The 13,772-nt window shown below is 35.9% G+C and overlaps 1 protein-coding gene across 3 annotated transcripts in view; it reads left to right on the top strand.

The window, feature by feature from the left end:
* DYNC2H1 (dynein cytoplasmic 2 heavy chain 1) overlaps nucleotides 1-13,772 on the top strand; it is a 319,367-nt gene that overhangs the window by 32,317 nt on the left and 273,278 nt on the right. For all 3 annotated transcript variants that reach the window (XM_036028642.1, XM_028516717.2, XM_028516716.2), the window contains exons 19-22: nucleotides 7,276-7,391; nucleotides 8,269-8,396; nucleotides 12,036-12,185; nucleotides 12,861-13,066. In XM_036028642.1, the coding sequence (XP_035884535.1) occupies nucleotides 7,276-7,391; nucleotides 8,269-8,396; nucleotides 12,036-12,185; nucleotides 12,861-13,066 (600 nt within the window). The remainder of the gene's footprint in view (nucleotides 1-7,275; nucleotides 7,392-8,268; nucleotides 8,397-12,035; nucleotides 12,186-12,860; nucleotides 13,067-13,772) is intronic.

Below are 13,772 nucleotides of genomic sequence, written 5' to 3'. Positions count from 1 at the left end.
TTTAACACAAGTAACTTGTTTTCTAAGAATACTTCCTGGCTTTACGTATGAAAAATAACAGGAGCTTTTAAAAAAATCTTTGTGACCAAAATTAGCAGACTTAAAAAAAAAACTTTGTGTAAATTAAGCCAAATATAAAATTTTCATCAGGTGAACAAGTTTGGTTCATCCTCTGTTTGCTTAGAACAATACAGTTTGCATTAAGAGGACAGTAAAAAGAATTAGTGTTCTTAAAAATATATGCCATTTTTTCCATGATCATTAAAATCTTTTACTTATTTTATCATTTTTAACAATAATTAAAAATTTTCAATTGTAGTTCACATACAAGATTATATTAGTTTCATATGTACAACCCACTGATTAAACATTTATATAATTTATGAAGTGATCACCTCAATAAAACTAGTGCCCATCTGACACCATATATAGGAATTATAATATTTTTGACTGTATTTCCTATGCTGTAGTTTACATTCCCATGACTGTTCTATAACTACCAATTTGTATTTCTAAATCCTTTCACCTTTTTCACTCATCCCCATGAAACCCCCACCCATCTGGCAATGGTCCAAATGTTCTCTGTATATATGAGTCTGTTTCTATTCTGCTTGATAATTTATTTTGCTTTTTAGATTCCACTTGTAAGTGAAATTATGTGCAATTTGTCTTTTTTTTTACTGACTTATTTGACTCACCATATACCCTCTAGTCCCATCCATGTTTTAGCAAATGGCAAGTTTTTTTTTATGGCTGAATTGTAATTTTATATATGCACCACTTCTTTATCCATTCATTGATTGGTGGGTATTAAACTTGCTTCCATGTCTTGGCTATTGTAGGTAGTGCTGGAACGAATGTAGGGATGTATGTCTTGTTTTTTTGATTTAGTGTTATGGGTTTCTTCAGGTAAATATCAAGAAGTGGAATTGCTGGATTGTCCTTTATCTCTTGTTATAGCCTTTGTTTTAAAGTCTGTGTTGTCTGGTATAACTGTTGGTATCCCACCTTTTTTTTATTTCCATTTTATTACACATCTTTTTCCATTACTTAACTTCCAGTCTGTGTGTGTTTTGATCTGAACTGAGTGTCTTATAGGTAGCGTATATGAGGGTCTTGTTTTCTTATCCATGCAGTCACTCAATGTCTTTTGATTGGAACATTTAATTCATTTGCATTAAAAATATTTGTTCATAGATATATATATATTAATCATCACTTTTTTATTCGTATTTTTTCTTTTTCTTGAAGACCCTCTGACTTTTTTTTTGTAATACTGGTTTGATGGTGATGAGCTTTTTTAGCTTTTTCTTGTCTGGGAAACTCTTTGTTTTTCCTTTGATTCTAAATGATAGCTTTGCTGGGTAGAGTAATCTTGGTTATAGGTCTTTTCTTTTCACTACTTTGAATATTTTGTATCAATCCATTCTGGCCAGCAAAGTTTCTCTTGACAAATCAACTAACAGGCTTGTGGAAGCTCCTTAGTGGGTAAGTAACTGACTGTTGCTTTTTTTAAAGAGCCTCTCTTTGTGTTGAACCTTTGGCATTTTAATTATGATGTGTCTTGGTGTGGGCCTCTTTGGATTTTATCTTGTTTGTGACTCTCTTTGCTTCTTGGACTTGTGTATCTTTTTTCTTTACCAGTTTAGGAAAGTTTTCAGTTATTATTTATAAAAAAGGTTCTCAGTTGCTTGATCTCTCTCTTCCTCCTGATACCATTATGATGCAGGTGTTGTTAATCTTGATGTTGTTCCAGAGGTCCCTTAGACTACCCTCATTTTTTTTATTCTTTTTTCTTTTTGCTACTCTGATTGGGTGTTTTCTGTTACCTTGTGTTCCAAATTGCTGATGTGATCCTCTGATTTATCTAATCTGATACTGACTTTTTTCTAGTGTCTCTTTCTTTATTTTAAGACTTTATTTTTAGAGAGAGGGCAAGGAAGGAAGAAGGAGAGGGATAGAACCATTAATGTGTGAGAGAAACATTGATTGGTTGCCTCTTGTGTGACCCCTACCTGCGACTGGGTCTGCAATCAAGGCATTGCCCTGACTGGGAATCGAACCGGGGAACTTTCAGTTTGTGGGATGATGCCCAACCCACTGAGCCATACCAGTCAGGACTCTAGTCTAGTCTTCATTTCAGTTACTGTATTCCTCATTTCTGAGCAGTTTTTTATGTTTTCCATATCTTTTTTATGCTATTGAAGTTCTCACTAATTTCCTTTTACAAAAAAGATTTTACTTACTTATTTTTAGAGAGAGGGGAAGGGAAGGAGAAAGAGAGGGAGAGAAACATCAGTGTGTGGTTGCCTCTTGAGTGCCCCCTACTGGGTCCTGGCCTACAACCCAGCACTGCCGGGGAATGGAACTGGTGACCCTTTGTTTCACAGGCTGGCACTCAATCCACTGAGCCACACCAGCCAGGGCTCTCATTAAGTTCCTTGAGCATCCTTATAAATGTTTTGAACCAGGTATCTGGTAGTTTGCCTGCCTCCATTTTAGTAGTCCTTTTTCTTGGAGATTTCTTCCGTTCTTTCATTTGGGACACATTTCTTTGTTTCCCCATTTTGGCTGCTTCTCTGTGTTTGTTTCTATGTATTAGGTAGATCTTCTATGTCTCTGAGTCTTGGTTGGGTGGCCATATGTAGTAGTTACCTTGTTGGGCTGGGTGGTACAGTCTCCTTGTGTTCTAAGCCAGGTGCTCCAGGTGCGTCCCCCATGTGTGCATTCTCCTGTTGTAATTGAACCTTTATTGCCATTGGCACTTTAGTGGGGAGGATTGACTCCCAGGACGATTGGCTATGAGGATCACCTGTGACTACGGTGGAGGAGCTGCTCTGCAGGGACCAACTCCACAGAGCAGAACTTGCTTCGTGGGGCTTCTTTTGCCTGCAGAGTTTGCCCTTTGAGTATGTTGCTTGTGAAGGTGGCTGGGTTGTGCTCTGGTGTCAGAAGCTGGCCACTAGATGTGTTGTGTTTGGGGCCTTCCAGGTGGTGCAGGTCAAGGTTAGCCACTACCTCTGCCTTGCCCAAGACCAAACTTAGCATTAGCTACAAAACCATCTGTAGATGGCTACTACTTGTGCTGAGTTTAGAGACATTGGGGAGAGGCCATTTTGAATCGAGGATAACTGCCGCAAGTACTGGGTTTGGGACTACTTAGCAAGAGGTAAGTGGTACACAGAGGCCAGATGCTGCTTGTTTAGGGTTTGTGAACCTCTGAGAGATTTTAGGAAAATCTGCAGCATGGCCCAAGACAGGCCATTTATGTGGAAAAGCCACTGGAAGCAGCTAGGGTGGGTTGGCAGGATGAGTGGGGTTGAATGTCAGGGAATCTTTAGGGTGCAGTTCACAGTTCTTGCCAGGTTAATGGAGATTCATAGGTGCCGGCCAGCTGGCTTTGTGGGAGAAGGACTCTAAAGTAACCATAGTCTTTGTCAGCACTTTTGTCTTGGAGGAAGCTGATTCTCTAGCCCTGTCCCCAAAGCTGGACAAATCAATTGCTCTCCATATTTCTCTGGTGCCTTTTGAGCTGCTGTCCCCGCACTATGGCTAAGAGTGAGTGAGTCCATCAGTGAGTAGGCCTGTGCGTGGGCCCTTTAATAGGAAGAGCTCTGACTCTGAGAGCTCTCTGTCTCACTCAGCCATAATCTCCACTGGTTTTCACAGCCAGAAGCTATGGGGACTTCTCTTCCTGGAACTGGAACCCTGGGCTGGGGGGTGTGGTGTGAGGCTGGGACCCCTTCTTCTCAGGGGTCACTGCAGTAGTCAAGATATCCCTCCTGGTTTTTAAACACCACATGTTGGTTTGGGACCAGCCTCTTCTACATCTCTACCTCTCCTACCAGTTTCTATGTGGCTTCTTCTGTATATCTTAGATATAGGACTTCTGTTCAGCTGGACTTCAGGTTGCTCTCAGTGATGGCTGTTTTGTACTTTAGTTGTAATTTTGATGTGGTCATGGGAGGAATCAAACATAGCACTTACATACTCTGCCATCTTGACCAGTAACCTGTTTGGTTAATTATCTAAAATACAAAAGAGTACAATGGCAATTGCTGTTGATATTTAATATTTTGGGCATATTAGTACATATATTTACAAAATTTGGATCATACTGTATCCTGCTATTTTTAGTTAACACTCTTTCAATAGTATTTTGCCATGCTCTTATCTAGTTCTCAAAACTGTGATTTTTAATTATATGAATATAGTATAGTAATTTATTTAGCTAGAGATTCCGGCCAAGAAGGAGGTATAGGTAGATACGCTTTGCTTCTTTGCACAACCAAAAGAAGGATGACAACCAATTTAAAAACATAAAACAACCACAACTGTGTCTCACAGTTGATTTTCAGTTGATTTTCTAAATCAAACTGATTGAAAGTCTGACAACCAAGGTCTTAAAGAAGAAATATTCATCCAGACTGCACCACACAATACAGAGAAGTGGGTTATCCCCCTTTGGATGTAGCAAATACCTAAGGCAATGTAACAGGTGTGCTGAGACAAAGAAATATGGCCCACATGAAAGAACAGATCAAAACTCCAGAAAAAGAAACAAATGACAAAGAGATAGACAACCTATCAGATGCAGAATTTAAAACACTGGTAGTCAGGATGCTCACAAAAATGATTGAGTATGGTCACAAAATAAAGGAAGAAATGAAGACTACAGAAAGTGAAATAAAGGAAAGTATCCAGGGAACCAACAGTGAAGGGAAGGAAACCAGGACTCAGATCAACAATTTGGAACAAAATGAAGAAATAAATATCCAATTGGAACAGAATGAAGAAACAAGAATTCAAAAAATTAGGAAAGGCTGAGGAACCTCTGGGACAACTTCAAACATTCCTACATCTGAATCATAGGGGTACCAGAAAGAGAAGAGGAAGAACAAGAAATTGAAAACTTATTTGAACAAATAATGAATAAAAACTTCCCCAGTCTGGCAAAGAAAATAGACATGCAAGTCCAGGAAGCTCAGAGGGTCCCAAAGAATTTGAATCAAAGATGAAACACACCAAGGCACATAATGATTAAATTACCCAAGATTAAAGATAAGGAGAGAATCTTAAAAGCAGCAAGAGAAAAGGAGACCCTTACCTACAAAGAATTGTCCATAAGACTTTCATCTGATTTCCCAAAAGAAACCTTACAGGAAAGAAGGGGCTGGAAAGAAGTTTTCAAAGGCATGAAAGGCAAGGACCTACATCTGAGATTACTCTAACCAGCAAAGCTATCATTTAGAATGGAAGGACAGATAAAGTGCTTCCCAGATAAGGTCAAGTTAAAGGAGTTCATCATCACTAAGCCCTTATTATATAAAATGTTAAAGGGGCTCATCTAAGAAAAAGAAAAAGATAAAAGGTATGAACAGTAAAATGACAACAAACTCACAAATATCAACAACTGAACCTAAAAAGCAAAAAGAAAAACTAAGCAAACAACTAGAACAGGAACAGATTCACAGAAATGGAGATCACATGGAGGGTTATCAGTGGGGAGGGCGTGAGGGAGTATGGGGGAAAAAGGTATAGGAAACAAGAAGCATAAAATGGACACAAAATAGACAGGAGTATGTTGATAATAGTATAGGAAATGGACAAGCCAAAGAATTTATATGTACAACCCATGGACATGAACTAAGGTCTGGGGAATGTTGGAGGGAGGGGGGATTCAAGGCAGAAGGGGATAAAGGAGAGAAAAAAATGAAACAACTGTAATAGCATAAGCATTAAAATATACTTAAAAAACAATAAAAGTAAAAAAAATAATTTATGTAGCCATTCCTTGTTTTGCCTCATTTCTAATTTTTTACTATTATGAATTTATTACTATTTACTATTATTATACAAATAAAATGTGTATAAACTTGGACTCAGCATTGACAATTTCCTTAGAAGAAATTATGAAGATGAAGTTATTAAGGCAAAGGGTATGCCTATTTTAAAATTAGGTGATACACATTGCTAAATGTGTATCTTCACATTGCTCTTCACAAAAGTTGTATTGTTTTATACTCCTGCCAATAGTTTGAGAGCACTCTGCCCACACAATTGAAGATATGAATCAAATCAACAAACAAAAAGTGCTGGCAAGGTTGTGGAGAAAAGGGAACCCAAGTCCATAGTTGGTGGGAATGAAGACTGGTGCAGCCATTGTGGGAAACAGTTTGGAATTTCCTCAGAAAACTAAGAATGGAACTGCCTTTCAATCTGGCAGTTCCACTGCTGGGACTATACCCTAAGAATCCAGAAACACCAATTCAAAAGGGTGTATGCACCCCTAAGTTTATAACAGCACAATTTATAATAGCCAAGTGCTAGAAGCAACCTAAGTGCCCATCAGTAAATGAATGGATTAAAAAACTATGGTAAATTTACATAATGAAATACTATGCAGCAGAAAGAAAGAAGGAACTCCTACCCTTCTCAGGAACATGAGTGGAACTGGAAAGCATTATAAGTGAAATAAGCCAGGTGGTGAAAGACAAATACCATCTGATCTCACCTTTAAGTGGAACCTAATCAACAAAACAAACAAGGAAGCAAAATATAACCAGAGACACTGAAATAAAGAACAAACACAGTAACCAGAGGAGTGGGGGGAGAGGGATACTGAGGGAAAATAGGGGAAGGGTCACCAAGGAATAATGTAAAGGACACATGGAGAAAGCCAAAGGGGGTAGGATCAAGGGTGGGAGGCAGGGATGGGTGGGGTGGGGGTGAGCGGTGTGGGGGTGAGCGGTGTGGGGAAAATGGAGACAACTGTACTTGAATGATTTAAAAAATTAAAATATATATAAAAAATCAAAAAGCATAAAAAACAACTCATCATATGTTTGTCAATTTGATATGTATGTGTTATTTATTCTTTTTATTTTCTAAGTGCCTCAGTAATCTATATTCACTTTCTATACTTATTTTCTTTCCCTTATTACTATTGTTTATACTTTGTGGGATAGTAAATATATTTTATAAGCATTTAAAAAAGTATGTTATGTGCTGTGACAAATAAAATTTGTGAATATTTAAATATATTTATGTTGATATATTAGTAATTCATGCTCCTGCCTTTTTAATAAACTAGTATGATGGATAATAAAAAGTGATAAAAAAATTAATGAAAAAGCCATAATTGTATGTGGATGGCATATTTGCTAAATGAACTCTAAATATGGTTTATACTTATACTTTTGAGTTACATTTGCAATTCAAAATGATAATCTTTCCTTCTAGTTATTATTTTTCATGTCTATTGGCATTTTTCAGTGCTGTCAAGGTGGATTGTTTAAATATTAATTGTAGCCCTGTGAAGACTGTGATTGATGATCTCATCCAGAAGTTATTTGATGTGCTTGTTCTTTCTTTGAAGAAGTCTATCCAGGGTAAAGATACTTATATTTTTATTATAGTTGAATGTACTTTGATAGTTATGGAATGTGAATCACAGTGATTAAAATCAATACTGATATAGAAGGCATTATGAAATAATATATGATTGAAGTGATAACTTTAAAAAAGTGTGAAAATTCACATTTGTTTCTTAAGATGTCTAAAAATTTAAGGCATTTTTATTATTTGCGGTCTTAGCTTGCTTCAGTTTGTTGCATATGTTAGTGAGACAGGTAGCTAATTCTGGTACAATGTGTTTCTCTTTATCTCTTCCAATGACTACTATTTTGCAAAATACTGTACAGTTTCTTTTTACCTTTAAACTGAGATTTTTTAGCATATTATTTGACTGAAAAATTCCCAGTTTTGAGTAAATTTTACTAAGAATAAGTATATTTTAACTCCCTACTCAAAATTTCTAACTGCAATGTAAATAACTGAACTTTCATGAGAAGAAATTTCTTTGATTATTCCACATTTTGTAATTTATGTTTTATGAAAGCAAATGGTAATTTAGGATTAATGTATTAGATTACCAAATTTTTCGGACTGTAAGATGTACCAGACCATAAGATGCACCTAGGTTTTAGAGGAGGAAAATAGGAAAAGAAATTTTGAAGCAAAAAATGTGGTAAAATATTTAATAACATAAATAACATAGGCTGCCACCCTCCCCCCCACACACAGTGACCCAGGCAAGCTACATTCGGACTATAAGATACACCCACACCCCCTTTTCCTCCCAAATTTGGGGGGTGTGTCTTATAGTTCGAAAAATACGGTACTTCTAATACTCCTTGATTTAGAATTGTGCAATTGAATATTTTTGTTGCTAATGGTATTTTTTATATTTCAATGTTACCTATTTAGCTCATTTACATGAAATTGATACATTTGTCTCTGAGGCTATGGAAGTCTTATCAGTTATGCCCCAGTCTGTGGAAGAGATAGGTGATGCAAACATGCAGTACAGGAAGCTACAAGAACAGAAGCCAGAGGTGAGAGGCACAAAGTGAATTTTTAAAATTATTTTAACTGTACTGGAGATGTTAAAATTTGATATTCTGTAACAATTTAGAAATATATAATTTCAGTATTATAAGGAAGTCCATATAATCTGGTCCAAATGGTCAGTTCACAATTGGATTCTTGATGTTTTGTTGGTATAATTAAGCAGTAAAAATAATGCCTATTTTTGCAATATATTTTATGGTGTGGCATATTAAAATAATACTAAACTTAAATAATTCATGCTGTTACTTGTAGGGTTGTAATCTTAGCATGGTAAAGTGTAAAGTTAGAATTGAAGTAGCAACATACACATATACACACTTACAATGGAGGAGCTCATAATTAGAGACCGAGGTGACAGGATGGTAAAGGTTCATAGCAACAACATCCAGAAGGATAGAGTCCAGAAGAGGCAAGCTAAAGTTTTATAAAACATACTAAGGATGCTTTTAGTTATTGATGTGGGCTCTGACCAGTGGTGTCCATGGTGTTGTGGATGTGATGAACAAATTCACATGGACTGCAGAAGTCCTGTGGAGAAAAGGGACAGCATGGCCACTCTCTGAGAGAGAGAGTGCCCTGACCAGTGCCTGGACAGGCTTTTGTTGCTTTCTGGGAGCATTACATCAAAGAAGATTCTCATTCATTATGCTCAACTTTGCTTTAAGTGATTACCTTTTATAGATAACAAAGACAAGGATGTTGTTGATTACTTCTTATGGATAACAGAGAAAAGGATGTTGCAAATGCAAGGGAAAAAGTGGTTGAACTGGTTACACTCTGTCTTTGGGAGGTTTAGCACAGACTTTAGGAAGTTACTTCAAAGAAATGCATTAAACATTTGGTGCCTTAACTCAGGGTGAGGGAGTTTTAGGAAAAGCAAGCCTCAAAGCAGCCTAGATACAATGCAGGCCTGGTTCCCCATGGTGCACCTGGCTCCTGTGTGCCACCTCACACCTGTCAGTTTTCTGAGCCAGGGCTAAGCTACATTCACTATTGCCATGTGGACCGGTTCCCTATAAGTTATGTTTATAGGAAGGTGGAGAAATAATTCCAATGAGAATATAAGCTTTTATGTGTCCCTGATATGTGATAGACTTAAAATTATTGACAGTTTAAAGATGAGTAAAGTAATATACCTTCATAGTGGGAGGAATTACAAACATTTTTTATGATGTAATAGACTTAAACGTATAATAGGCTTAAATATATAAATGAAGGTTTAAAGACAAAATAACATACTTGTCTAGTAGAAGGAATCAACCAAAGAAGCAATGGAAATATGAGCTGTGGCAGTCAGCTAAAGCACAGAGGCATTTGTTCATTTATTTATTTGATACATATTTATAGATACTATGTTCATTCCAGGCATTGTGCTAGGAGTAGCAGTTGTAGCTGTGAACATGCTCTATTCTTATGGAATGCACATATACACATTCCTGTGGGTGGACAATGGGAGAGGGAGAGGGAGAAAGAGGAAGGGAAGGAGAGGTGAGAGAAAGAGAGAGAGAGAGAAGGAAGGAGCAAGAGAAGTGAGAGAGCGAGCATGCTCAACTCAGGAAAGTTACTTTTATGGTAGGTGCTCAGGAGACCTCAGAGAGATGACATCTGAAATGAGACTTGGATGACAAGGAGCCAAATATTCTGAGATTTGGAGGCATATCATTCTAGTAAAATGAACCAAAAATACATATTTGGGTAGAAATGGACTTGATATGCTCAAGGAAGAGATAGATGTAAATATTGTCAATAAATTTAGTTATTGAAAAAGCCATAGTATTTAGGAAGAAAATGGTATGAGGTGAAATTGGAGAGGTATGCATGGACCAGCTTATGAAGTTACCTTTACACAATCATGAGGTGTATGAATTTTTTTCTAAGTGTAATTGAAAGTCCTTAGGGGTGTTTAAGCAGGGGAGTGACACAGTGTGGTTTACATTTGGAAGCAATTACTCTGGATGCTCTGTAGGGAATGTTTTGGAGTGGCTGAGTCTAGTTAGTAGAATGTTGCAATTGGTGAATGAGAGATTGTAGAAACTTGTACCATGCAGCAGAGCAGATGGACAGAACTGGCGAAACTGATGATGTATTTTAGAATTAAAACCAAGAAGATTTTCTCATGCATAGACAGAGGGGGGTTAGACAAAGAGAAATGAACATGTATCTTAGGTTTTTGGCTTGAGCAGCTGCTAAGCTAATGGTACTATTTACTGAGATGAGGATGACTAGGAAGGTGTTTGGAGATTGAAAGTGGTCCGCACTGAGATGTCAGGTAGAAGTTAAATGAGGGATATGGAATTTAGAGTAAAGACTAGAGATACAAATTTGGAAGTCATTTTTACATGTACAATATTTAAAGCCATGGGTTTAGACTAAGATCACCTGGTTGATAAGCCAACAGCAGAGGGTGTAGTCCATTGTGAGCATTCCAAAATTCAGAGTTCAAGCCCATGTGGAGGCAGCAAATGAGACAGAAAGAAGTGGGAGGAAAAGCATGAAATATATCATCACAGAACCTGAGAGAAATGAATGTTGTATGCTGGGAACAACATGTGATGCAGGAAGAAGTGATATGGGTCAGTATAAAGAGCTAGGCAGAATTAGGTCATATGAACCATATTAAAGATATTAAGCTTGATTCTGTGGACATTGGGGAGTCAAGCTAGGTTTTTAGGAGCAAGATGTATAGAACGGTGTTTTGATATGTCTCTCCTTTGGTATGTGTTTTTGAAGGAGTAGGAATGGAGGCAGATAGACTAGGAGATTGTTGTAAAGTCTTGACAGGTTAACCCTGGTTCTGTTCTCAGGTAGAAAACTAGAACCTGACTATTTTTTCTCTTTTCTTACTGATTTTTATAGTACAACACGGCTCCTTGGTCTATTGGTTTTTTCTGTATCTCAGATAGAACTGATGCTGCTCAGGTTGTAAAATGGTTGTTGAGATGTATTCGAATTTTTTTGTTGTCGTCTATTATATGTACACAGTGATTTAAAAAAACTTCCTATGGAAATTATTGCTTTGTTGATTAGTGAAAGTACAGGTCTTAATTTAAAGGACACTTATGTTTTACAGTACTTTAAAAGACTTAGAAGCAATTCAAGCAGTTTAGCACCCATTCCTATACCCAGACTGTTGAACAAACTAGCTCTACACAACTCAGGACATTTCAAGTAGAAACTAAATGCAGGAGCTTGAGTTTACTTCATTATTTGTCTGTTCCAGGGCTTTTTTTCTTCATTAAGTAGGATAATTTAGTTAACTTACACTTTTAGGTAATCAGTCATTTCATTTTTTTTAGTATTTTCTAATGTGTGGAACATTTGTAAGAGCTTTACTTTGAACAGCTATAATATTTTCTTTATGGATTCATGGTTTTATTCAGTCTCAAATTTCCACTTCTGTTTTCCTTTTTTGACTTCTGATGTCAGAGTGCCATGGTTGAGTTTGTATATAATAATAGTTAAGTAAGCATTAGAAACTTTATATTCAGGAATTTAACAAATTATTTAAAAGGAAATATCTTGATTTTTAAATCAAGCAAAACATGAAACAAAAATTAAAATAGAATTTTAAGAAAGTTGATAAAATAGGTTCTTTTTCACATATTATTATATTTTACCTTTAGATTTTGCCCTTATTTCAAGAAGCTGAAGATAAAAACAGACTTTTACGAACTGTGGCAGGTGGAGGTTTAGAAACCATTAGCAATCTGAAGGCTAAATGGGATAAATTTGAGTTGATGATGGAAAGTCACCAACTTATGATTAAAGATCAGGTAAGAACCATTGAGTCATTTTGTTAAAATGGAAGCAGTTTTTTCTCACTTAAGATTTTTTGCTTAACTGCATTCTGTTATAGCTCAGGCTTATAAGAATTTTTATATTGCTGATGAAATTGACCTCCCTCAGTACTTCTATATACTGAGAAACTTTATGTAATGATGATCATTTCACATAGGTTATCTTCACCTACTGCCATTCGAGAATGCATGCAACATTATTTTCAGTCTTTCTTCTAAAAATTTCCTTTATTGCCTGTGTATCTCGTCTTGCAATGTGTACAGCCTGGAAGTTGCACGTATCTATTGCACTCATGCCCCATTGTCCAGCCCTTTAGCTGTATTGGAGACTGGGCAATGCCCTTAGGTAGAACAACTGACAGTCATTAAATAGGCTTTTTTTAAAAAAATCACATTACCTTTTTGCCTGTGGGTGCTGTTAATCACATGAATTATTGCCTAATGACGTTTGTGGATTATCTCTTGTTGTGAATTTGGGATCTAATTTTATGCATTTGAATCATTTTATTGCACTTGAATTCAATAATTAAAACAATCTTTTGAAAAGTACTATTGGTATTTTTTTTCTTAAATAGAAAATAGAAATAGACATGTGAAAATAAAGTGAGATTTTACTCTGAGGTAAATGATATAAACTCTATTGGTTTATAGATTGAAGTGATGAAAGGAAATGTGAAATCACGTCTTCAGATCTATTATCAAGAATTGGAAAAATTTCAAGCTCGTTGGGACCAGCTGAAGCCTGGTGATGATGTTATTGAAACTGGCCAGCAAAGTACCCTTGATAAAAGTGCAAAGTTAATAAAAGAGAAAAAAATTGAGTTTGATGATCTTGAAGTCATAAGAAAAAAGCTGGTGTATGTTTTTTTCTTTAAAACTGATAGTCCTCATTTGAAAAAATGTTTCATATTTATATATTAAGTTACGAATTTTTTATATCTGTTATCTTTATGTCTTTCTTTATAAACTTCAACAAAAATAGCAAGTGCTCATGCTACTGTGTATGGAATATATAAAATTAATGGGAAATTACTTTCAGAAGATTTACAAAAAAATCTAGCAAATAATAAAAAGAGAGCTCAAAAAAATTTGGTTGTTTATGTTATAATGCTTCAAGGTATTAAATTTGAACATTGTTTTAGGTTTGGTCTATTTAGGCAAGTGTAACCATAAACTAATTGCTTTTGTAGGTGAATAGAAATTTTAGTATCATATTTATGAAATGGCATTATACCAATTAGATGAAGGATATCTTTGATTCTAAAAGGTAACCCTTTCAACTGAGAGTATTCTCAGATTAACATATAAATGTATACAATTTGAATATTTATTACATATTACATATGTCCATAAAATATATTTATATATATTACCTACTTCACTTTGACTCCTTTATGAAAAATTTATATTAATGAATTTAGAAAAGCTCACGACTAAGTAAAATTCTCATGTAAAGTTGGCATAGACTCCCAGTGTGCACCTCCACTATCAAACCCATGTGCTTACAGCATACACACAGGGAACACAGTTAAATAATACTGGTGTTTCACAGTTTTCCTTTTT

This window comes from Phyllostomus discolor, chromosome 6 (assembly GCF_004126475.2).
Source record: "Phyllostomus discolor isolate MPI-MPIP mPhyDis1 chromosome 6, mPhyDis1.pri.v3, whole genome shotgun sequence".
NCBI lineage: Eukaryota > Metazoa > Chordata > Mammalia > Chiroptera > Phyllostomidae > Phyllostomus > Phyllostomus discolor.
The sequence above is the reverse complement of the archived record's forward strand: the minus strand, read 5'-3'. Positions and strand labels throughout refer to the sequence as shown.